Below are 26,268 nucleotides of genomic sequence, written 5' to 3'. Positions count from 1 at the left end.
TTGTGATACACAGGATCTTTGTTTCGGCATGCCGGATCTTTTGTTGCAGCATGTGGGCTTCTCTCTAGTTGTGGCATGTGGATTTTCTCTCTCTAGTTGTGGTGCACAGGCTCCAGAGTGCGTGGGCTCTGTAGTTTGCAGCATGCGTGCTGCCTAGTTGAGGCAAACGTGCGTAGTAGTTGTGGCACGCGGGCTTAGTTGCCCCACGGCATGTGGGATCTTAGTTCCCTGACCAAGGATCGAACCCATTTCCCCTGCATTGGAAGGTGGATTCTTTACTACTGGACCACCAGGGAAGTCCTGAGGCATGATTTCTGTTTCATTGTATGTCTTGTAATTTTTAGTTGAATATTGGTCCTCTCACTATTACAATGTGGTAGCTCTGGAAATCAGATTCTCCTGCTTCCCTGGGGGTTGGGGTTGCTGGGGTTTTGTTGTTATTGTTTTGTTTTGTTGACCATTGAAGCCTATAATAGTATGTTTCTTTTGAGACGTTTCCAAACTCTTCTTGCAAAGACAATTATTTGCCATGTGTGATCACACTGAAGCTTCTGATCGTTTAGCTCATGTTCAGCTGATGTTTTGACAGAGATTTTCTTGAGTGCTAAGAGGTCAAACAAACAAAAATACCAATAACAACAAAAAGGAGAGAACAACCAAAGTACAATTTAGGTCTGTGCTGGGGTACTCCTTCACCACTTAGCTAGGCTTGCTCTGAGCCTAGAGATCAGTCTGAGGTGAAAGCTTAAGGTCTTCTTAGGACTCTTGTGAGCACATGTCTTGCTCAGGTATGTGCATAATTTTCTAAATACCACCATGTGCACAGCTGTCTTGAATATCCTAATTTCTCGAAAGAATCTCACCCCAGCTTCTCCTCCAGACCTTGATGATCTATTGTATATCTCCACCCATAATTTCTTACCTCAGGCATCTTTTAGTTTTGTAGTCTTCCAGGTAGCTTCTATGAACAGTGCCTATTGCTTTTCCCACTTATATTCTGAGTTACATGAACTGGGTGCCTTGCACCAGTCCTCCAATTATCCCGGAACAGGTTACAACAGGTGTGTACGATAATTTGCAAATGAGATCTTCTCTGCTCTCTCTGGTTGGAGCCGGGGGACCGGGAACTGGGCTGCCATCTGCTCAAGACCAAAACTGCCATGCAGGACAGGGGAGCAAGGGTGAATAAAATGTCACAAAGCTTTTCTACCATTTTTAAGATGACTTTTTCTTGATTGGGTATTTATAAGGTTGTTTTAAGCCTTTGACTCTTTCCCAGATGTCGTACATAGTCAATTCAACTTCTTGTACTTTTTTTGTGGTTTTTTGGGTGAAATGAGACCTTAAATCTTCCTCATATGCCATGTTTTTTTGACATCACCCACCAGTAGCACTTTTTAAAAGTAGTCAAGGTGAAGAACTCACTTTGGTGCCTCTATAGACTCTGACCATCTCTGTGTGGTAGATGTGATACTATTCTCCTACCATTCAGGAGCTTTTCAATGGCTCTGAGAATCTACTTCCAAGAAGTTCAGGCCCAGAGAGACAAAGGAATTCCTTCCCTGGGTGTGGGAGTCCCATCTGCAAGGTTCCAATCTCTGACCCTACTTGAGATGATTGACATCAAGTTTCATTTCCTTCAGGGAAGACCTGTCCACAGGGATGTGTCAGGTCAACTGTACCACAGTACACTGAGATGGACAGCAGTTCAAATGGTACATGAATTGGGGGTGGGACTTTTTCTGTACCCTTTGGTGTGGTGTCTCCTAAATTTCAGTCATTGAATTCCACGTCAACTATTTTTTGCCATATCCATGCACCATCTATATTATTACTTACATTATTTTTCACTTTAAATCCAATTATTACTTTAAAGCATTTGTTTAAAAAAGAATTTGATCTGCTATCACAAGTGGAAAACAGTATCTCTTGCCAAAAACAGGAGGCAATTATAACCATAACTATAATACACACAAAACATTTTCTTAAATTCTAGCTAACTTCTATTTTCACTAAAAGTTCTGAAATGGTGTAAAACTCTAAATGGAAAGTTACCTTTAAAACTGTATAAAAATGAAAAATTAAAGGCAAAAATGCTCTGAAATGGAAACTTATCTTACTCTTGGTAGTTCCAGAGCTTTTAAAAATATGTCAGAGAATCTCAATATCATCAGACCAATTGGACGGGACTGTAAAAAAGGATGCAATTTAATGTTTAAAGATTTTTTTTCTGAAACCTCTTAAAATTATTCCATGTTCCAGAAGAAGAAAAATCCCAACACAGTGCTTAGTGGTCACATGCATAGGCTGTAAATTCAAATGCCAACCCTCCCACTGCCCAGCTGAGTGACTTTCAGTGAGTTATTGTGCCTCCTTGAACATCAGTTTCCTCTTCTGTAAAATGGGCTAAAAAATGCCAGCCTCACACAAATCTGTAAGGTTCACAGCAGCTTTATGCATAATAGTTAAAAATGAAACTACCTAGATGCCCTTCAGTGGGTGAATGTTTAAACTGTGTCTCATGTGTAATGTGAGATACTGTTCAGCAATAAATATGATCAAACTGTTGATGAACACAACAATGTGAATGGATCCCCAGAGAATGATACTGAGTTTAAAAAAAGAGCCAGTCCCAAAGGTTATATACTATATAATTCCGTTTATGTAACATTATTAAAATGACAAAATTACAAAAATGGAGAATAGGTTAGTCATTGCCAAGGGGTTAGGTATGGGAAGGGAGGAGGAAGAAGGGAGAGGAGAGAAGTGGATGTGGATATAAAAGCAACGTGAGAGATCCTGGTGATGAAGGGACTGTTCTGTACCTTGACTCTGGTGGTAGACACATGGACCTACACATGTGACAAAATGGCATAGAACTAGATACACTCACACACACACATGAGTACAAGAAAAAACTGGGGAAACCTGAGTAAGATTGGTGGATGGTATCAATGTCAATATCCTGGTTATGATAGTGAGCATTATTTTTGCAAGATGTTACCATTGGGAGAAACTAGGTAGAGGGTACATGAGATCTCTCTGTATTATTTCTTATAACTGCATGCAAATATACAATTATCTTAAAAGTTTAATGAAAACTACCAGCTTCATAGGCTTTCTGTGAGGCTCAAATGAGGTAATATTTTGGGAAGAAAATTCATTCAGCAAACGTTTATTGACCCCTCCCGTCTGTCCAGCCACTGTGTAAATGCAGAGCTTATAACAGTGAATAAAATAGAGTTATGCTCTAGCGGAAATTTTATTTTACTGGAGTGGCACACAGAAGTGAGTTGTTATTTCTAAAAATTGTTCTGGGGACTTCCCTGGTAGTACAGTGGTTGAGAGTCCGCCTGAGAATGCAGGGGACACAGGTTCAATCCCTGGTCCGGGAAGATCCCACATGCCGCGGAGCAGCTAAGCCTGTGTCCCACAGCTACTGAGCCTGCACTCTACAGCCCGTGAGCCACAACTATTGAGCCCACGTGCCGCAACTACTGAAGCTCACACACCTAGAGCCCGTGCTCTTTACTTTACTTTGGTCAAAGTAAAGTTTGGTCAAAACTTTACTTTGGTCCCTACATTGCGGCAACAACAGAAACCGCCGCAATGAGAAGCCCGTGAACCGCAACGAAGAGTAGCCCCCGCTCGCCGCAACTATAGAAAGCCCACGTGCAGCAACGAAGACCCAACGCAGCCAAAAATAAATAAATGAAATAAATTTAAGAAAATTGTTCTTAAAATTGGTTTAACATTGTTCCCTAATCGACCAGTAGCATGCATTGAGTGCTTGCACGTAATGAAAGTAGACTCAGAGAGATTATAAAAATTGCCCAGGTGCCAGGTAGAGCCAGAAGCAGGATTCAAACCCAGATCCGAGCCCATTGCTGTAGCTCATCATCTCTAAACTCACTGTTTCGACAGAGGAGTGTTCTTCTCTTTGCAGAGTAACCCGGTGAAGACAGCCGAAGTGGAGTGTGGGGACTTTTACAACAGTGGGGACAGAGCAACTGTTGATGCGGAGGGCTACTTCTGGTTCCTGGGGAGGGCCGATGATGTCATCAATGCCTCCGGGTAGGTGTGGCTGACCCTGAGCCGGAAGGTGCCACCCTCACGAGCCTGGTGGGAGGTAGCACGCCCAGACATTCCTTCATGCCTCGGTGACGGACTCTCAGCCTAATATGAACCAAAGTAAGACATCATGCAATTTAAAGGCACTGGGAAGGAAAGCTTTACTTTGGTCCCTATTTGTTGAGGGAGCTTATTCTGTGTGCTCCTCTCATGAAGCACATGTCACAGAAACACATAACACCAACAATAATAAAATTCACCTGTATGGAATACGTTCTATGTGAGGGTACTCTCTGTAGAGCTTTGTACGATCCACCTCCCAATGCTGTAAGGCAGATGTGATTATGCCCATCTTATTTTATTTTATTTTTTGGGGGTGTGGGGAGGGGGTGGGTGTGGAGGCCCGCACTGCGCGGCATGCAGGATCTTAGTTCCCCGACCGGGGATTGAACCCGTGCCCCCTGCAGTGGGAGCACGTAGCCCTAACCACTGGACCGCCAGGGAATTCCCATGATTATGCCCGTTTTACATGAGGAAACGGAGTCAGTGACTGGTGAAAAACGTTGCCTGAAGTTTCAAAGACAGTACAGGGTGCGGCCCAGATTTGAACAAAGGCGGTCTGACTCCAAGTCTGTTGTTCCTAACTCTTACATGATTTATAAAGAAAAAAAGTGACACGTTACACTAGAATAACATGTTTTCTTGGGAATTTCAGGAAAATTGAGTTTGTTTTTTTTAGTTTCTAAAACAAATGCTGATACAGTGAAGAATAGGGTGTAAAATTTGTACAAATGTTAAGCTAAAGAGTTTTCATGCCAGGGGCAGCTGCTTGAGCTTGAGCCAAGCCCCAGAGCACTGGGAGGACGAAGCATTCACCTCCCTCACCTGGGGTCGAGAGGTGAGAAGCCCTGGGGAGCACCTGAGCCTTGTATTCCTTAGCATGGAATGTTCAGGACTTCACATTTCAGTCCCGTTACACAGGCCTCTGGCGCCCTGTGACAGATACCCTCCGTGCCAAGGGAAGATGTGTCTCTCCAAAAGATGCGATCTGAGGGCCTGGGTCACCCTCGCCCAGGAATTGGCTCAGAAGGAACCATTGGTCCTGCAGGTACCGCATTGGGCCGGCAGAAGTGGAGAACGCCCTGGCAGAGCACCCAGCGGTGGCTGAGTCCGCTGTGGTGAGCAGCCCCGACCCGATCCGAGGGGAGGTGAGGAACGGGACGTGGAGGTCATCGTGGCTGGGTGTGGGGCTGGGAAGGCAGGTGAGGGGAAAACTTCCAGGCCATGCCTACCCAGCCTTGGAGCTAGGGTGAAGGGAGGGCATGGCTGGTGTGCATGTGCACTTACACGACGTGGTCAGCAGGGGGCACTGTGGCCTCATCTGTGACTGGAACGATGCTGATTGTGAATGCTGCTGCTGCTGCCATCTAGTAGTTCATCAGCTCTTACTGGGTGTCAGCTCTTTTATCCTCACAGAACACAGTGAATTAAGGACTCCTTTTATACCTTTTTGCAGAGAAGGAAACAGAGGCATAAAGAGGTTAAATAACTAACCTGGATTACACAGCTAATAAGTGGTGGGAAATTGAGCACTCTGGCTCCAGAGCATGCATCCTTGATTCAACAAGTGTTTATTGAACACCTTCTATGTACAGTCCCTGTGAAATGAAATGAAGACATAAATAATAATAGGAAACTAATAAATTACCAACATTTATTAAATGCCCACAAGGTCTTAACTATTATTAAATGCCCACAGAACTCTACCTACAATAATAGTGAAAATGGTGATGATAACAATGATAGGAATAACAATACATTTAAACTGGCTTCACGTTTTATGTATATTATCTCATGGAATCTTTACATAAACCCGATGAGGAATGAACCTGTCCTCTCCCCATTTCGCAGAGAAGGAGATCGACATTAAGATAGGTTAAGAAATGTTCCAAGGCAAAGAGTGGAAATTGGAAGTACTGGGATTTGAACCTGGGATTTCCAAAGGCTCTACTGTCAGTTTGTTTTCCCATTAATTTAGTAAGCATTTACTCTTTATTTTTAAATTTTTATTTATTTATTTATTGGCCGCGCAGTGTGGCATGGCACACGGGATCTTAGTTCCCTGACTAGGGATCGAACCCGCACCCCCTGTGGTGGGAGCGCAGAGTCTTCACCACTGGACCTCCAGGGAAGTCCCAAGCATTTACTCCTTAAACTATAATTTGGTTGTCACTCGCCCTGAGCCTCCAGTCTGCTTCTTCACTGCAGGTAGTGAAGGCTTTCATTGTCCTGACCCCAAAATTCCTGTCGCATGATCGGGACCAGCTCACCAAGGAGCTGCAGCAGCATGTGAAGTCAGTGACAGCCCCATACAAGTACCCAAGGAAGGTGAGTGAGAGCAGATGGATGGGGTCTGGTCCCTGTGAGTGGTTCCGGGGGCTCCACTGCCTCAAGTCTCATGCAGTGTCTGGGGTGAAGCCTAAGTAGCCAAGAGCACTAATATTTTTCTCTGCAGAAGAAGCGTTTCAGCTTAGGGGTGTGAGGGAGCCCACTGAATCGGATGGACCTCGATCCTGTGTCAGAAACTCATCCATTGCTGGCATGTCAACCTAAAGAAAAAAATCGGACAATTGCCCAAAGATATCCAAGAAGGTTATTTATAATCTTTCAAAATTTGAAAAAGACACCCAAACCAGCAACTTCCAAACTATTAAACAACATTATTTGTCGTGAGAAATACATTCTATATTGCAACCCAATACACATAAACATACATAACAAACAAAAATGAACAAAATGATATTTACCCTAACAACATGTAATACATTCTGATATTTTTTGTTCAACTTCATTTGTTTTAAATGCTCTGTACAACCTATAAAAATGTGCAGCAATAGAGAAATGATGAAATTACTCATGGAATTTAATATTATTCTGTAATTTAAAATAATGATGCAGATTGTTAACATAAAATATCACAATAATATAATATTGAGATAAAAAAGCAGGCTAAGAAAGAACATACGTAGCGCTGATTTGTTTAAAAACAAGTTAAAATTTCCTTCTTTTGTAGTAATACTTTGCTGCATTGTCTGAATGTTTACAATCAATACATATTATAAAGCTATATAGCTAACATTTATTGAGCATTTACTGTGTGTACCAGGCCCTGGACTCAGTGCTTTACATGCATTATTATTTCATTTAATCCTCTCCACAACCTGAGATAATCATCCCAGTCTACAGAGAGGAAACTGAGGCTGAGAGACTCAAAGTAAATTGCCTGAGATTAGAGTAAATAGAAGCTGGAATTCAACCCCATGTGTATCTGACAACAGAGTTCATGCTGCTATACCATTAGAATCTGATGCTTTATTGATAGTAGAATAGAGGATGTGTACCAGTCAGGAAGGGCTACATGTTACTGTGGGTAACAAACAGTCCCAAAGTTGTAGTGCATTATAATGAGGACGGTGTCTTTCTTGCTCACGCCACTTGTCCACCAAAGCTTTCCCGGAGCCTTTGCTCCACATCCCCTCATCCTGGGACCAGGATAAAGGAGCAGCCACCACGTAGGTACCTCCCAGAGTCCTAGAAGAGATGGACAGAGGGGGTGGCCTGTCTCAGTGACTCCCAACTTTTCTGTTAGAGGTTGCAGGCACACTTCACTCCTACTCATATTTCACTGGTCAAAGTATATCAAAGGGCTGCATCCAACTTCAGGAGGTCAGAGGAGAATCTGACATAAATGGTGGACCCCATTAAGGCCCCCACATGGCGCCAGCCTGTCTGGGGGACTGGGAGAGGGCAAAGGAGGAGAGCTGAGGGTTGATAGAAAATGACGGGGGAACTTAGTCAGAATGTGTTTGCTTTATCCTCAACCAGGTGGAGTTTGTCTCAGAGCTGCCCAAAACCATCACTGGCAAGATAAAAAGAAGTGAACTCCGGAAGAAGGAGTTTGGTCAGATGTAATTGGCAATAAACTCAGAAACCACTGTGTGATATTGACCAAATGCCTGGCGGCCTCAGTTTCCTCACGATGGTGAGGGTGAGGAGAGGAACGCTGAGAGAATTGACTTGAAAGAGAGCCAATAGTGTCAACATTCCAGCATTTTTGTCTTTTAAATTAATATCAATCACTATCCTTCCTCCAAGTTCCCTGTTCCTTTCAGATTGCCCAGCTGAGCGCTCAGAATGGGGCTGAAGCAAATTAAATACTGACTCAGCATCCACAGTGAGTCTGTTGTGCATTTATTCTGCGAAAGATCCAGTGCTAAATGCTGTCCCTCGTAATTCCCCTAGCCCCCATCAGAGATTGCCCCAGGGCCTGATTCTCCTTCCTGGCTCCAGAGACTCTGGGACCCAGTCAATGACCAGGACATAGAGGCCTAGGAGGAACAGTCCATGTGGCCCCCGGGGTCTGCTCCTGCCTGGTTTGCCTCTGCCCAACTGGGGGTGAGGCGGGAGGCAGGGCAAGTGTGGTGTCTGGGGAGTGGAGAAGAGGGGAGGGCAGCCCAGCTTGGTGACGATACTTGCCTGCCACACCATCCCTCACCTGCACCCTCCAGTGGACCCACTGCCTCTCCTCCCACCAATAATGCTGCTGCTGTTGCTGCTTGCAGGTCCCAGCCTGGACGAGTGCAGGTGAGTGAGGGACCTGCCCTCTCGGGGCCCAGGAATCCTGCAGGACTCCTCGAGCCCTTCCCAGGGACCCAGGAGCTTTGTTCCCCAGCCCCTCCCCAGGGGCCCGGAGTCCTCCCCAGACACCTCTCCTTATACTGTGTAATCCCCTCTGCCATCCAGAGCCCTCTGATCCCCCTGGCCTGTGGCCCTATGAACTAACCCTTCACTCCATCCATCCTTCCGGCCTGAGATGGAACCACCAGAGGCTGGAAGGAGCAGAGGCAGAAGAGGCTGAGCCTGGGGGTGAGAGAAACGCATATTGTCTCCTTCTCACCCATTCCTGGGGGGTCACCTATAGGGAGATCCCCTCTGCAGCTGCCCTCTTCTGAGGTGCACAGATACACACACTCACAGGGTAATATACAGACATCACAAACACGGAGATGCAGAGGCAAAGAATCAACCCCAGCCTCACCTGGGGACTCAGGTGTCGGGCTCATGGACAGCTCACACACAGACCAACGCAGGCAAGGACACCCTGGGGGGAACACACACACACACAAGTACACACACAAGTACACATACTCAGGGCCATGTGAGACAACCCCCCAGGGCAGACCCACACACACCCCAAGGAGGTGCATACATGCGCGCACACACACACACACACACACACACACACACACACACACACACAGACATGTAGGCAGAGACATAGACACAGAACACAGGCACATACACACAGGCACAAAAAGAAGACAAACACACAGATACAATCAGGAACACCCAAAGGGACAGCAACTTCACACACAGCACACTCACACACATATGAAACACAGACACAACTCCACGAACCCATATGCCCTGAGACACGTACCTAATACATATCCCCTGAGTCACAGAGACACACACGGATTTGCACAACCAACGTACACTCATTCAGTGACAAAGGTGCAGATACAATGCATACAGAGCATACCAGAGAGACACTCAATGTCTCAATGCTGTGCAGTGGAAAATTCACATTCACAGTCGAGATGCACATATAGTATATTTACAAAAATTAACCTTATTTATTTTGGCCACAAAGCAAATTTCAATATATTTCAGAGGAATGAAATCACACAGAGCATGTTTTTTGGTAATGCAATTGTGCTAGAAGAGTCACTGATGAAAAGCTAACTAGAATTTCCCATGTTTGGAAATTGAGAAGTACACTTATAAATAAAATATGAACAAAGAAGAAATCCCAAAGGGAAAGATGTTATAGTTGAACTGAATTACGTGGTCATGATAATATGGTAATAAAATATGTTTCCTTCTGGCTTGCGAATTCCACTTTGTGTGACCAGATGGTATGGGTATGGTCTCAAAATCATCCCTAATTAATGTAGACATTTCAACACCTGAAACAGGGTTAGGTACATCACCTGTTAGCATGGGCTTTAGATTATGAACCTAAACAAGGGGAAAAAAATCCAGTCTGACTCTCATTATTGCTTTCCAGGGACCTCCAGAAATTGAGAATTTTAATGGAGAAAGTTCATCAGCTTCTCTTCCGGGGGATCTGAGGACAGCACCCAAACAGCTTGGCAGTACGAGGAGTGCTGGGTGGGGAGAGCCAAGCAGGTGGGCTGGGGCCCAGGGACCCAGGTGGTTAGACAAACCCCACTGATGATCGTCTATTCTGGGCCCTGTCCTGAGGTGAACTTCCTAAAGGTGCTTTTATGTGTGATTGACACAGTGGTTTCCCAGCTCATTCAGGCCCATGACAGCTTTAAAATCATTGCTTTAAACCCCATAGATTTTATTATTATGGAAACTTATTGTAAACAGGAAACATTCTATTACTGTTCTAATGGAAAATCAATGTCTTTTACCATAACTACAAAGAAATGATAAAAAAACAAGCAAAACAAAAACAAAAAACAGGGATAACAAAACAATAGTGTTGAAATCTGTTTAGATGCAGTTGCCTGCCTACAGAGTCCCACATTTGGGCTGTGTGGTTATAAAAAGACAGACCAGGCACAGAAGGGGTGGAAGCCCAGAAGTGAATGGGAGGCAGACGCAGCCTATAAGGGACTGGGGACTTCCATGAACGGTGCCAGGGTCACCCTGGTTACAGCTCAAGCAAGGATGAGGGAAAGAAGGAGAAGTGAACAGAGTTAAGGGGCCTGGAAAGGGTGAGACCATTCGTGCCGCAGACGAAGCATCCCCAAAGCCGGTTCAGCCTCCCATCCAGGGGAGCCCTCCGTGGCCCCTGAAGGCAGGGCCAGGAGCCTTGGGCTTGAGACCCAGCTGTGCTGCTTACCAGCGGTGTGACCCTGGGTGGGTTTCCTCCCTAAAATGGAAATGTCCGGTCCTGCGTCCAAAGACTGTCATGAGGACAAAGGGAGGCCATGTGCTGAGCGCCTGTGCCCATCAGCTTCCTCATCTCCCAGGGGCGAGTGTCCTCCCAGACCTGGCACCTTAGAAGCTGTGAAGCCTTTAAAGGCCCCTCCTGTTACCAGCCTGTGCTAAGCACTGTACTTTGCAGGCATCTCCTTATGGCCCATACCATGTCTATCCCCATTGCACAGATGGAGAGTCAGGGAGAGGTGTTGTACCCAGGCTGAGAAAAGGGTCATGGGGGAACTTGGGCCTGGGTGGGAGTGGGGGGAATGTTGGGAGAGGAAGAAGCTGGAGCTGGAGCCTCCAGAGAGAGAAGGGGCCAGAGAGAATCTTGGCCTGTCATCCAAGTTTGCTCAGGGTCAGCCCTGCTCAGAGGATGAAGCCAACCAGGCGGCCATGGTCACACCTCACTCTTCCACCTCGGGCTGATGGTCAGTCATTGCTGTGGTGATGATAATATTATCATACTATGGTCCTGATGATGTCTTTACTGTCACTGTTGTTATTGTGGGAGAGGGCACAGCCCACTCTGACACACAGGGCGGGTCCTGGGGAGGCTCACTTTTTTCCCTCTCTTGACCTTGGGATCTGCTAGGCCCCATGCAACACCCCCATGTTAAGTGCACGCTGTCATAGCCCAGTCCCTACCCTGTGCCCTGTCCCCAGAGCCACCCTACCCTGGCCATTCTCTGGCATCTCAGAGCATAGGCACAGCCCTCTGGAAGGCCCTCAGTGGGGCAGGTGCCTAGCACTGGGTTTGGAGCCAGGAAAACAGCCCCTTCCATGACAGCCTAGGTGGGGCAGGTCATGCTGATCTCGAGGGTGTGGCGGCTTGAAGCAGGATCTCAGTTCCCTGACTGGGAATCAAACCCAGGCTGTGGCGGTGAAAGTGCTGAATCCTAACCACTAGACCACGAGGGCTGGTGGGCTTGAAACAGGACCTCAGTCCTTGTCTTCTCTGAAGAAAGAATTCAGCAAAGAGACAAAAGGTAGTGAAGCAGGTAAAGCGTTTATTAGAAGAAAAGTACATGCACAAAGACACACGGATAGGCTCAGAGAGAGAGAGAGTCATGCTTTTGGGGTGGCTTAAATTGCTTATACGGGGGCAGTTTTCTGGGTTCCCTCTAGCCAATCACCTTGATTCATCTTGCTTTGTGCCCATATTTGGTCTGACTCAGGGTCCTACCCAATGTGCACGTGCATCTTTTAGCCAAGATAGATTCCAGCGTGAGAGTCTCTGGGAGGTTGGCAGGACATATTATGGGCTAGCGCCCCCTCCATTTTTTGACCCCTGAGGAACCTTTTTGTCCATGTGTAGTCCAGGAGGTCTCCTTGACCTCAAGAATGACAAATATGGTAGTCTTATCTTTTTACTCAGGCAGAGCTGAGCTTCTCCCTGTTCCTGCCTTTATCTTTTCCTGGAAATGTCAGCAGGAGACAAGCTCCAGCTGCTCAGCCTGGAGCCCGTCTACCTTCTACCTCAGTGCCAGGGTCTGTGCACCCCGACTGCCTGTGGAGGTATCCACTAGAGTGCCAATGTCTGGGAGTATGTGTGTGTGTGACTGTGGATGTATAAGTCTGCATGTATGAACCTGTGTGTCTGAGTTTCTGTGTCTGTGAGCATCTCGATTGTGAACGTAAATTTTCCACTGCACAGCACTGAGATATTGAGTGTCTCTCTGGTATTCTCTGTATGCATTGTATTTGTACCTTTGTCACTGAATGAGTGTACGTTGGTTGTGGAAATCCGTGTGTGTGTCTGTGACTCAGGGGATTACGTATTAGGTACATGTCTCAGGGCATATGGGTCTGTGGAGTTGTGTCTGTGTTTCATATGTGTGTGAGTGTGCTGTGTGTGAAGTTGCTGTCCCTTTGGGTGTTCCTGATTGAATCTGTGTGTTTGTCTTCTTTTTGTGCCTGTGTGTATGTGCCTGTGTTCTGTGTCTATGTCTCTGCCTACATGTCTGTGTGTGTGTGTGTGTGTGTGTGCATGTGTGCGCCTCCTTGGGGTGTGTGTGGGTCTGCCCTGGGGGGTTGTCTCACATGGCCCTGAGTATGTGTACTTGTGTGTGTACTTGTGTGTGTGTGTGTGTGTGTGTGTGTGTTCCCCCCAGGGTGTCCTTGCCTGCGTTGGTCTGTGTGTGAGCTGTCCATGAGCCCGACACCTGAGTCCCCAGGTGAGGCTGGGGTTGATTCTTTGCCTCTGCATCTCCGTGTTTGTGATGTCTGTATATTACCCTGTGAGTGTGTGTATCTGTGCACCTCAGAAGAGGGCAGCTGCAGAGGGGATCTCCCTATAGGTGACCCCCCAGGAATGGGTGAGAAGGAGACAATATGCGCTTCTCTCACCCCCAGGCTCAGCCTCTTCTGCCTCTGCTCCTTCCAGCCTCTGGTGGTTCCATCTCAGGCCGGAAGGATGGATGGAGTGAAGGGTTAGTTCACAGAACCACAGGCCAGGGGGGTCAGAGGGCTCTGGATGGCAGAGGGGATAACACAGTATAAGGAGAGGTGTCTGGGGAGGACTCCGGGCCTCTGGGGAGGGGCTGGGGAACAAAGCTCCTGGGTCCCTGGGAAGGGCTCGAGGAGTCCTGCAGGATTCCTGGGCCCCCAGAGGGCAGGTCCCTCACTCACCTGCACTGGTCCAGGCTGGGACCTGCAAGTAGCAATAGCAGCAGCAGCATTGGTGGGAGGAGAGGCAGTGGGTCCACTGGAGGGTGCAGGTGAGGGATGGTGTGGCAGGCAAGTGTCGTCACCAAGCTGGGCTGCCCTCCCCCTTCTCCATTCCCCAGACACCACACTTGCCCTGCCTCCCGCCTCACCCCCAGTTGGGCAGAGGCAAGCCAGGCAGGAGCAGACCCCGGGGGCCACATGGACTGTTCCTCCTAGGCCTCTATGTCCTGGTCGTTGACTGGGTCCCAGAGTCTCTGGAGCCAGGAGGGAGAATCAGGCCCTGGGGCAATCTCTGATGGGGGTTGGGGGAATTACGAGGGACAGCATTTAGCACTGGATCTTTCGCAGAATAAATGCACAACAGACTCACTGTGGATGCTGAGTCAGTATTTAATTTGCTTCAGCCCCATTCTGAGTGCTCAGCTGGGCAATCTGAAAGGAACAGGGAACTTGGAGGAAAGATAGTGATTGATATTAATTTAAAAGAACAAAAACGCTGGAATGTTGACACTCCTGGCTCTGTTTCAAGTCAACTCTCTCAGCGTTCCTCTCCTCACCCTCACCATCGTGAGGAAACTGAGGCCGCCAGGCATTTGGTCAATATCACACAGTGGTTTCTGAGTTTATTGCCAATTACATCTGACCAAACTCCTTCTTCCGGAGTTCACTTCTTTTTATCTTGCCAGTGATGGTTTTGGGCAGCTCTGAGACAAACTCCACCTGGTTGAGGATAAAGCAAACACATTCTGACTAAGTTCCCCCGTCATTTTCTATCAACCCTCAGCTCTCCTCCTTTGCCCTCCCACAGTCCCTCAGACAGGCTGGCGCCATGTGGGGGCCTTAATGGGGTCCACCATTTATATCAGATTCTCCTCGGACCGCCTGAAGTTGGATGCAGCCCTTTGATGTACTTTGACCAGTGAAATATGAGTAGGAGTGAAGTGTGCCACCTCTAACAGAAAAGTTGGGAGTCATTGAGACAGGCCACCCCCTCTGTCCATCTCTTCTAGGACTCTGGGAGGTACCTACGTGGTGGCTGCTCCTTTATCCTGGTCCCAGGATGAGGGGATGTGGAGCAAAGGCTCCGGGAAAGCTATGGTGGACAAGTGGTGTGAGCAAGAAAGACACCATCTTGTTATAATGCACTACAACTTTGGGACTGTTTGTTACCCACAGTAACATGTAGCCCTTCCTGACTGGTACACATCCTCTATTCTACTCTCGATAAAGCATCAGATCCTAATGTTAGCAGCAGGAACTCTGTTGTCAGATACACATGGGGTTGAATTCCAGCTTCTACTTACTCTAATCTCAGGCAATTTACTTTGAGTCTCTAAGCCTCAGTTTCCTCTCTGTAGACTGGGATGATTATCTCAGGTTGTGGAGAGGATTAAATGAAATAATAATGCATGTAAAGCATTGAGTCCAGGGCCTGGTACACACAGTAAATGCTCAATAAATGTTAGCTATATAACTTTATAATATGTATTGATTGTAAACATTCAGACAATGCAGCAAAGTATTACTACAAAAGAAGGAAATTTTAACTTGTTCTTAAACAAATCAGATAGCTCTACGTATGTTCTTTCTTAGTCTGCTTTTTTATCTCAATAATATATTATTGTGATATTTTATGTTAGAAATCTGCATCATCATTTTAAATTACAGAATAATATTAAATTCCATGAGTAATTTCATCATTTCTGTATTGCTGCACATTTTTATAGGTTGTGCACAGCATTTAAAACAAATGAAGTTGAACAAAAAATATCAGAATGTATTACATGTTGTTAGGGTAAATATCATTTTGTTCATTTTTGTTTGTTATGTATGTTTATGTGTATTGGGTTGCAATATAGAATGTATTTCTCACGACAAATAATGTTGTTTAATAGTTTGGAAGTTGCTGGTTTGGGTGTCTTTTTCAAATTTTGAAAGATTATAAATAACCTTCTTGGATATCTTTGGGCAATTGTCCGATTTTTTTCTTTAGGTTGACATGCCAGCAATGGATGAGTTTCTGACACAGGATCGAGGTCCATCCGATTCAGTGGGCTCCCTCACACCCCTAAGCTGAAACGCTTCTTCTGCAGAGAAAAATATTAGTGCTCTTGGCTACTTAGGCTTCACCCCAGACACTGCATGAGACTTGAGGCAGTGGAGCCCCCGGAACCACTCACAGGGACCAGACCCCATCCATCTGCTCTCACTCACCTTCCTTGGGTACTTGTATGGGGCTGTCACTGACTTCACATGCTGCTGCAGCTCCTTGGTGAGCTGGTCCCGATCATGCGACAGGAATTTTGGGGTCAGGACAATGAAAGCCTTCACTACCTGCAGTGAAGAAGCAGACTGGAGGCTCAGGGCGAGTGACAACCAAATTATAGTTTAAGGAGTAAATGCTTGGGACTTCCCTGGAGGTCCAGTGGTGAAGACTCTGCGCTCCCACCACAGGGGGTGCGGGTTCGATCCCTAGTCAGGGAACTAAGATCCCGTGTGCCATGCCACACTGCGCGGCCAATAAATAAATAAATAAAAATTTAAAAATAAAGAGTAAATGCTTACTAAATTAATGGGAAAACAAACTGACAGTAGAGCCTTTGGAAATCCCAGGTTCAAATCCCAGTACTTCCAATTTCCACTCTTTGCCTTGGAACATTTCTTAACCTATCTTAATGTCGATCTCCTTCTCTGCGAAATGGGGAGAGGACAGGTTCATTCCTCATCGGGTTTATGTAAAGATTCCATGAGATAATATACATAAAACGTGAAGCCAGTTTAAATGTATTGTTATTCCTATCATTGTTATCATCACCATTTTCACTATTATTGTAGGTAGAGTTCTGTGGGCATTTAATAATAGTTAAGACCTTGTGGGCATTTAATAAATGTTGGTAATTTATTAGTTTCCTATTATTATTTATGTCTTCATTTCATTTCACAGGGACTGTACATAGAAGGTGTTCAATAAACACTTGTTGAATCAAGGATGCATGCTCTGGAGCCAGAGTGCTCAATTTCCCACCACTTATTAGCTGTGTAATCCAGGTTAGTTATTTAACCTCTTTATGCCTCTGTTTCCTTCTCTGCAAAAAGGTATAAAAGGAGTCCTTAATTCACTGTGTTCTGTGAGGATAAAAGAGCTGACACCCAGTAAGAGCTGATGAACTACTAGATGGCAGCAGCAGCAGCATTCACAATCAGCATCGTTCCAGTCACAGATGAGGCCACAGTGCCCCCTGCTGACCACGTCGTGTAAGTGCACATGCACACCAGCCATGCCCTCCCTTCACCCTAGCTCCAAGGCTGGGTAGGCATGGCCTGGAAGTTTTCCCCTCACCTGCCTTCCCAGCCCCACACCCAGCCACGATGACCTCCACGTCCCGTTCCTCACCTCCCCTCGGATCGGGTCGGGGCTGCTCACCACAGCGGACTCAGCCACCGCTGGGTGCTCTGCCAGGGCGTTCTCCACTTCTGCCGGCCCAATGCGGTACCTGCAGGACCAATGGTTCCTTCTGAGCCAATTCCTGGGCGAGGGTGACCCAGGCCCTCAGATCGCATCTTTTGGAGAGACACATCTTCCCTTGGCACGGAGGGTATCTGTCACAGGGCGCCAGAGGCCTGTGTAACGGGACTGAAATGTGAAGTCCTGAACATTCCATGCTAAGGAATACAAGGCTCAGGTGCTCCCCAGGGCTTCTCACCTCTCGACCCCAGGTGAGGGAGGTGAATGCTTCGTCCTCCCAGTGCTCTGGGGCTTGGCTCAAGCTCAAGCAGCTTCCCCTGGCATGAAAACTCTTTAGCTTAACATTTGTACAAATTTTACACCCTATTCTTCACTGTATCAGCATTTGTTTTAGAAATTTAAAAAAACAAACTCAATTTTCCTGAAATTCCCAAGAAAACATGTTATTCTAGTGTAACGTGTCACTTTTTTTCTTTATAAATCATGTAAGAGTTAGGAACAACAGACTTGGAGTCAGACCACCTTTGTTCAAATCTGGGCCCCACCCTGTACTGTCTTTGAAACTTCAGGCAACGTTTTTCACCAGTCACTGACTCCGTTTCCTCATGTAAAACGGGCATAATCATGGGAATTCCCTGGCGGTCCAGTGGTTAGGGCTACGTGCTCCCACTGCAGGGGGCACGGGTTCAATCCCCGGTCGGGGAACTAAGATCCTGCATGCCGCGCAGTGCGGGCCTCCACACCCACCCCCTCCCCACACCCCCAAAAAATAAAATAAAATAAGATGGGCATAATCACATCTGCCTTACAGCATTGGGAGGTGGATCGTACAAAGCTCTACAGAGAGTACCCTCACATAGAACGTATTCCATACAGGTGAATTTTATTATTGTTGGTGTTATGTGTTTCTGTGACATGTGCTTCATGAGAGGAGCACACAGAATAAGCTCCCTCAACAAATAGGGACCAAAGTAAAGCTTTCCTTCCCAGTGCCTTTAAATTGCATGATGTCTTACTTTGGTTCATATTAGGCTGAGAGTCCGTCACCGAGGCATGAAGGAATGTCTGGGCGTGCTACCTCCCACCAGGCTCGTGAGGGCGGTACCTTCCGGCTCAGGGTCAGCCACACCTACCCGGAGGCATTGATGACATCATCGGCCCTCCCCAGGAACCAGAAGTAGCCCTCCGCATCAACAGTTGCTCTGTCCCCACTGTTGTAAAAGTCCCCACACTCCACTTCGGCTGTCTTCACCGGGTTACTCTGCAAAGAGAAGAACACTCCTCTGTCGAAACAGTGAGTTTAGAGATGATGAGCTACAGCAATGGGCTCGGATCTGGGTTTGAATCCTGCTTCTGGCTCTACCTGGCACCTGGGCAATTTTTATAATCTCTCTGAGTCTACTTTCATTACGTGCAAGCACTCAATGCATGCTACTGGTCGATTAGGGAACAATGTTAAACCATTTTTTAAAAAAAATTGTTATTTATTTATTTATGTCTGTGTTGGGTCTTCGTTTCTGTGCGAGGGCTTTCTCTAGTTGTGGCAGGTGGGGGCCACTCTTCATCGCGGTGCGTGGGCCTCTCATTGTCGCGGCCTCTTTTGTTGCGGAGCACAGGCTCCAGACGCGCAGGCTCAGTAATTGTGGCTCACGGGCCTAGCTGCTCTGCGGCATGTGGGATCTTCCCAGACCAGGGCTCGAACCCGTGTCCCCTGCATTAGCAGGCAGATTCTCAACCACTGTGCCACCAGGGAAGCCCCTAAACCAATTTTAAGAACAATTTTTTTTTACTTATTTCATTTATTTGTTTATTTATTTTTAGCTGCGTTGGGTCTTCGTTGCTGCACGCGGACTTTCTCTAGTTGCGGCGACCGGGGGCTACTCTCCGTTGAGGTTCGCGGGCTTCTCATTGCGGCGGCTTCTCTTGTTGCGGAGCACGGGCTCTAGGTGTGCGAGCTTCAGTAGTTGCGGCACGTGGGCTCAGTAGTTGTGGCTCACGGGCTCTAGAGTCCAGGCTCAGTAGTTGTGGGACACAGGCTTAGCTGCTCCGTGGCATGTGGGATCATCCCAGACCAGGGATCGAAACCGTGTCCCCTGCATTGGTAGGCGGACTCTCAACCACTGCGCTACCAGGGAAGTCCCCAGAACAATTTTTAAAAATAACAACTCACTTTTGTGTGCCTCTCCAGTAAAATAAAATTTCCGCTAGAGCATAACTCTATTTTATTCACTGTTATAAGCTCTGCATTTACACAGTGGCTGGACAGACGGGAGGGGTCAATAAACGTTTGCTGAATGAATTTTCTTCCCAAAATATTACCTCATTTGAGCCTCACAGAAAGCCTATGAAGCTGGTAGTTTTCATTAAACTTTTAAGATAATTGTATATTTGCATGCAGTCATAAGAAATAATACAGAGAGATCTCATGTACCCTCTACCTAGTTTCTCCCAATGGTAACATCTTGCAAAAATAATGCTCACTATCATAACCAGGATATTGACATTGATACCATCCACCAATCTTACTCAGGTTTCCCCAGTTTTTTACTTGTACTCATGTGTGTGTGTGAGTGTATCTAGTTCTATGCCATTTTGTCACATGCGTAGGTCCATGTGTCTACCACCACAGTCAAGGTACAGAACAGTCCCTTCATCACCAGGATCTCTCACGTTGCTTTTATATCCACATCCACTTCTCTCCTCTCCCTTCTTCCTCCTCCCTTCCCATACCTAACCCCTTGGCAATGACTATCCTATTCTCCATTTTTATAATTTTGTCATTTTAATAATGTTACATAAATGGAATTATATAATATATAACCTTTGGGACTGGCTCTTTTTTTAAACTCAGTATCATTCTCTGGGGATCCATCCACATTGTTGTGTTCATCAATAGTTTGATCATATTTGTTGCTGATCAGTATCTCACGTTACGGATGAGACACATTTTAACCATTCACCCACTGAAGGGCTTCTGGGTAGTCTCATTTTTAACTATTATGCATAATGCTGCTGTGAACCTTAAAGATCTGTGTGAGGCTGGCATTTTTTAGCCCATTTTACAGAAGAGGAAACTGATGTTCAAGGAGGCACAATAACTCACTGAAAGTCACTCAGCTGGGCAGTGGGAGGGTTGGCATTTGAATTTACAGCCTATGCATGTGACCACTAAGCACTGTGTTGGGATTTTTCTTCTTCTGGAACATGGAATAATTTTAAGAGGTTTCAGAAAAAAAATCTTTAAACATTAAATTGCATCCTTTTTTACAGTCCCGTCCAATTGGTCTGATGATATTGAGATTCTTGGACATATTTTTAAAAGCTCCGGAAGTACCAAGAGTAAGATAAGTTTCCATTTCAGAACGTGTTTTGCCTTTAAAGTTTTATTTTTATACGGTTTTAAAGGTAACTTTCCATTTAGAGTTTTACACCATTTCAGAACTTTTAGTGAAAATAGAAGTTAGCTAGAATTTAAGAAAATGTTTTGTGTGTATTATAGTTACGGTTATAATTGCCTCCTGTTTTTGGCAAGGGATACTGTTTTCCACTTGTGATAGCAGATCAAATTCTTTTTTAAACAAATGCTTTAAAGTAATAATTGGATTTAAAGTGAAAAATAATGTAAGTAATAATATAGATGGTGCATGGATATGGCAAAAAATAGTTGACGTGGAATTCAATGACTGAAATTTAGGAGACACCACACCGAAGGGTACAGAAAAAGTCCCACCCCCAATTCATGTACCATTTGAACTGCTGTCCATCTCAGTGTACTGTGATACAGTTGACCTGACACATCCCTGTGGACAAGTCTTCCCTGAAGGAAATGAAATTTCTTGATGTCAATCATCTCAGGTAGGGTCAGAGATTGGAACCTTGCAGATGGGACTCCCACACCCAGGGAAGGAATTCCTTTGTCTCTCTGGGCCTGAACTTCTTGGAAGTAGATTCTCAGAGCCATTGAAGAGCTCCTGAATAGTAGGAGAATAGTATCACATCTACCACACAGAGATGGTCAGAGTCTATAGAGGCACCAAAGTGCCTCTTCACCATGACTATTTTTAAAAAGTGCTACTGGTGGGTGATGTCAAAAAAACATGGCATATGAGGAAGACTTAAGGTCTCATTTCCCCCACAAAACCACAAAAAAGTATAAGAAGTTGAATTGACTATGTACGACGTCTGGGAAAGAGTCAAAGGCTTAAAACAACCTTATAAATACCCAATTAAGAAAAAGCCATCTTAAAAATGGTAGAAAAGGGCTTCCCTGGTGGCGCAGTGGTTGAGAATCTCCCTGCCAATGCAGGGGACACGGGTTCGAGCCCTGGTCTGGGAAGATCCCACATGTTGCGGAGCGACTAGGCCCGTGAGCCACAATTGCTGAGCCTGTGCTCTGCAAAGAGAGGTTGCGATAGTGAGAGGCCCGCGCACCGTGATGAAGAGTGGCCCCCGCCTGCCGCAACTGGAGAAAGCCCTCGTACAGAAACGAAGATCCAACACAGCCATAAATAAATAAATAAATAAATAAAATAAATAATTAATTAATTAAAAAAAAATGGTAGAAAAATTTTGTGACATTTTATTCACCCTTGCTCCAGCCTTTCTCCTGCACGGCAGTTTTGGTCTTGAGCAGATGGCAGCCCAGTTCCCGGTCCCCCAGCTCCAACCAGAGAGAGCAGAGAAGATCTCATTTGCAAATTATTGTACATACCTGTTGTAACCTGTTCCGGGATAATTGGAGGACTGGTGCAAGGCACCCAGTTCATGTAACTCAGAATATAAGTGGGAAAAGCAATAGGCACTGTTCATAGAAGCTACCTGGAAGACTACAAAACTAAAAGATGCCTGAGGTAAGAAATTATGGGTGGAGATATACAATAGATCATCAAGGTCTGGAGGAGAAGCTGGGGTGAGATTCTTTCGAGAAATTAGGATATTCAAGATAGCTGTGCACATGGCGGTATTTAGAAAACCATGCACATACCTGAGCAAGACATGTGCTCACAAGAGTCCTAAGAAGACCTTAAGCTTTCACCTCAGACTGATCTCTAGGCTCAGAGCAAGCCTAGCTAAGTGGTGAAGGAGTATCCCAGCACAGACCTAACTTGTACAATGGTTCTTCTCTCCTTTCTGTTGTTATTGCTATTTTTGTTTGTTTGACCTCTTGGCACTCAAGAAAATCTCTGTCAAAACATTAGCTGAACATGAGCTAAATGGTCAGAAACTTCAGTGTGATCACACATGGCAAATAATTGTCTTTGCAAGAAGAGTTTGGAAACGTCTCAAAACAAACATACTATTATGGGCTTCAGTGGTCAACAAAACAAAACAATAACAACAATAAAACCCCAGCAACCCCAACCCCCAGGGAAGCAGGAGAATCTGATTTCCAGAGCTACCACATTGTAATAGTGAGAGGACCAATATTCAACTAAAAATTACAAGACATACAATGAAACAGAAATCATGCCTCAGGACTTCCCTGGTGGTCCAGTAGTAAAGAATCCACCTTCCAATGCAGTGGAAATGGGTTCGATCCTTGGTCGGGGAACTAAGATCCCACATGCCGTGGGGCAACTAAGCCCGCGTGCCACAACTACTACTGAGCACGTTTGCCTCAACTAGGCAGCACGCATGCTGCAAACTACAGAGCCCACGCACTCTGGAGCCTGTGTGCCACAACTAGAGAGAGAAAATCCACACGCCACAACTAGAGAGAAGCCCACACGCTGCAACAAAAGATCCTGCATGCTGCAACAAAGATCCTGTGTATCGCCACTAAGACCCGACACAGCCAAAAGTAAAAAATAAATAAATAAAATAAATAAATATTTTTTAAAAATCATGCCTCATTCAAAGGAATGAAATTAATTGACAGAAACGATCCCTGAGGAAGCCCAGGCATAAGACTTACTAGACAAACAGTTTAAATCAAGTTTGTTAAATGTGGTCACAGAGGTAAAGGAAGAAATGGACAAAGCACTACAAGAAGTCAGAAAAATGACATGTGGACAAAATGAGAATATCAACAAAGAGATGGAAATTATGTAAAGGCACCAAACAGACGTTATAGAAAAGCGCAATAACTAAAACCAAAAATTCACTGAAGTGTTTGGCAGCCGTTTAAAACAGGAATAAGAAAGAATCAGACAGTTGAAGACAGAATAGAAATTATGGGTCTGAGGAGGAAACAGGAAAAAAATGAAGAAAAACAAACAGAGCCTAATGGACTTTCATGACACCATCGAGCAGACAAACATGTGCATTATGAGAGAAGGAAATGAAACAGAGAAATGGACAGGAATATTATTTGAAGATATAAGGGGCAAAGTCTTCTCAAATGTAATGAAACACATGAATTTACAAATACAAGAAGTTCAAAGAAATCCAATAAGATAATCCCAAGAGACCCACACCAGGATACATAAACATCAAAATATTGGAAGCCAAATGGAATCTTGAAAACAGCAAGAGAAGTGACTCATCACATAAAAGGATCCTCAGTAAGATTATCAGCTGATTCTCATAGGAAACCTTGAAGGCCAGAGGTGGTGGGATTACATATTTAAAGTGTTGAAAGAAAAAAAACTGTCAGTCAAGACTTCTCTATCCTGCCTTCAAATCGCTCCTTAAAAATGAGGGAGAAAAAAAAAAAATGAGGGAGAAATTAAGATATTTTCAGATAAAAGCTGAGGGAGTTCATTACCACTAGACCTGCCCTAGCTGATATGGTAAAGGGATTCCTACAGGTTAAAATGAAAAGACTCTAGACATGTGTCAAATCCATATAAAGATATCTTCAGAAAAGGTAAGTGTGTGGGCAACTGTAAAAGCCAATATTACTGTAATTTTGATTTGTGACTCCACTTTTAATTTTCTATAGTTTTTTTTAATTTATAAAAAAGAATTCTAAGTCTATATTTTTGGGTACACAGTGTACAAAGATATAATTTATGGCATCAGTATCAGAAAGAGGGGACAAAGCTCTATAGAAGTAGAGTTTCTTGTTTTTGTTTCTTTTACTCCTTACATGTGTTTAATGAGGTAGCATTGGTTTATAGCATCATATGTTTCATGCATACATTATAATTTGACTTCTTTATACACTACAGCATGCTCACCACCAAAACTCTAGTTTCCATCTTTCACCATACAATTGACCCTCTTTACCCACTTTGCCCTCCAACCCCCATCCTCTCTGATAACCATTAATATGTTCTCCATATCTATGCATTTGCTTTTGTTTTGTTTGTTTGTTTTTTTAATATTCCACATATTAGTGAAATCACAGGTATTTGTCCTTCTCTGTTTTGTTGATGGTTTCCTTTGCTGTGCAGAAGCTTTTTAGTTTGGTGTAGTCCCATTTGTTTACTTTTGTTTTTGGTGCCCTTGCCTGAGGAGACATAGCCAAAAATATATTGATAAGACCAATGTCAAAGTGCACACTGTCTATGTTTTCTTCTAGGAGTTTTATGGTTTTAGGTCTTACATTCAAGTTTTTAATCCATTTTGAGTTAATTTTTGTGTGTGATGTAAGATAGTGGTCTAGTTTCACTCTTTTGTGTGTGGCTGTCTAGCTTTCCCAACACCATTTATTAAAGAGACTTTCTTTTCTCCATTGTAGATTCCTGGCTCCCTTGTCATAAATTTGTTGTGCATATATGTGTGAGTTTATTTCTGGGCTCTCAACTATTTCCATTGATCTATGTGTCTGTTTTTCTGCCAAATTATTTTGAATAGTATAACTTTGTAGTATGATTTGAAATCAGCAAGTGTGATACCTCCCACTTGGTTCTGTTTTCTCAGTCAGGATTGCTTTGGCTACTTGGGGTCTTTTGTGGTTCCCGACAAATTTAGAATTTTTTGTTCTATTTCTGTGAAAAATATTATTGCGATTTTGATATGGATTGCACTGAATCTGCAGATTACTTTAGGTAAAATGAACATTTTAACAATGTTAATCCTTCCAATGCATGAGCATGAACTAGTTTTCCATTTCTTTGCTTCTTCTTCAATTTCTTTCAACAATGTCTTATAGTTTTTAGTGTACAGGTCTTCCACCTCCTCAGTTAAATTTATTCCTAAGGATTTTATTCTATTTGTTGTGATTGTAAACGGGATTTTTTTCTTAATGTATTCTTCTGCTAGTTCATTGTTATTGTATATAAATGCAACAGATTTTTGTATACTGATTTTGTACCCTGCAACTTTCCTCTTTTCATTTATTACTTCCAATAGTTTTTGGTGGAGTCTTTAGGGTTTTCTACATATAAAATCATGTCATCTGCAAATAAGGTGACAAGCAAACTTTGTCACCTTTCCAATTTGGATGCCTTTTATTTCTTTTTCTTGCCTAACTGCTGTGGTTAGAACTTCCAATACTATGTTGAATAAGAGGGGCAAGGATGCTCATCCTTGTCTTCTTCCTGATTTTAGAGGGATGGCTTTCAGTGTCTCACTGTTGAGTATGGTTTTAGCTGTGGGTTTGTCATAAATGGGCTTTATTATGTTGAGGTATATTCCTTCCATACCCACTTTATTGAGAGTTATTTTTTATCATAAATGGATGTTAAACATTGTCAAATGATTTTTCTGCAACTGTAGAGATAATCATATGATTTTTATTCTTTGTTTTGTTAATGTGGTGTACCACGTTGCTTGATTTCCCTATATTGAGCCATCCTTGGATCCCTGTAATAAGTCCCACTCCATCATGGCGTATAATCCTTTTAATGTATTGTTGTATTAGGTTTGCTAATATTTTGTTGATAACTTTTGCTTCTATGTTCATCAGAGATATTGGCTTGCAATTTTCTTTTTCGTGTGTGTTATCCTTGTCTGGTTTGGTATCAGTCTAATGTTGGCCTTGTAAAATGAGTTAGGGAACAGTCCTTCCTCTTCAATTTTTGGAATAGTTTGAATATGATAGGTATTAAATCTTCTTTGAATGTTTGGTAGAATTCACCAGTGCAGCCATCTGGCTTTCTGGGAGGTTTTCAATTACTGTTTCAATCTCCTTAATGTTTATCAGTCTATCCAGATTT

At 44.4% G+C, this 26,268-nt stretch overlaps 2 protein-coding genes across 6 annotated transcripts in view; one reads left to right on the top strand and one right to left on the bottom strand.

Moving 5' to 3' along the window:
- Positions 1 to 8,305, top strand: part of LOC309645629 (acyl-coenzyme A synthetase ACSM1, mitochondrial) — a 61,935-nt gene extending 53,630 nt beyond the window's left edge. For all 4 annotated transcript variants that reach the window (XM_082431052.1, XM_082431055.1, XM_082431053.1 and 1 more), the window contains 4 exons: positions 3,947 to 4,074; positions 5,180 to 5,279; positions 6,340 to 6,459; positions 7,957 to 8,305. In XM_082431052.1, the coding sequence (XP_082287178.1) occupies positions 3,947 to 4,074; positions 5,180 to 5,279; positions 6,340 to 6,459; positions 7,957 to 8,043 (435 nt within the window). In that variant the 3' untranslated portion in view covers positions 8,044 to 8,305. The remainder of the gene's footprint in view (positions 1 to 3,946; positions 4,075 to 5,179; positions 5,280 to 6,339; positions 6,460 to 7,956) is intronic.
- A 5,829-nt stretch (positions 8,306 to 14,134) lies between these two features.
- LOC309645633 (acyl-coenzyme A synthetase ACSM1, mitochondrial-like) overlaps positions 14,135 to 26,268 on the bottom strand; it is a 45,723-nt gene continuing 33,589 nt past the window's right edge. For both annotated transcript variants that reach the window (XM_082431066.1, XM_082431067.1), the window contains 4 exons: positions 18,358 to 18,485; positions 17,153 to 17,252; positions 15,973 to 16,092; positions 14,135 to 14,478 (listed from right to left, as the gene is read on the bottom strand). In XM_082431066.1, coding sequence (XP_082287192.1) covers positions 14,392 to 14,478; positions 15,973 to 16,092; positions 17,153 to 17,252; positions 18,358 to 18,485 — 435 coding nt within the window. In that variant the 3' untranslated portion in view covers positions 14,135 to 14,391. The remainder of the gene's footprint in view (positions 14,479 to 15,972; positions 16,093 to 17,152; positions 17,253 to 18,357; positions 18,486 to 26,268) is intronic.

This window comes from Balaenoptera physalus, assembly GCF_965194825.1.
Source record: "Balaenoptera physalus genome assembly, chromosome: 16".
Taxonomy (NCBI): Eukaryota; Metazoa; Chordata; class Mammalia; order Artiodactyla; family Balaenopteridae; genus Balaenoptera; species Balaenoptera physalus.
The sequence above is the reverse complement of the archived record's forward strand: the minus strand, read 5'-3'. Positions and strand labels throughout refer to the sequence as shown.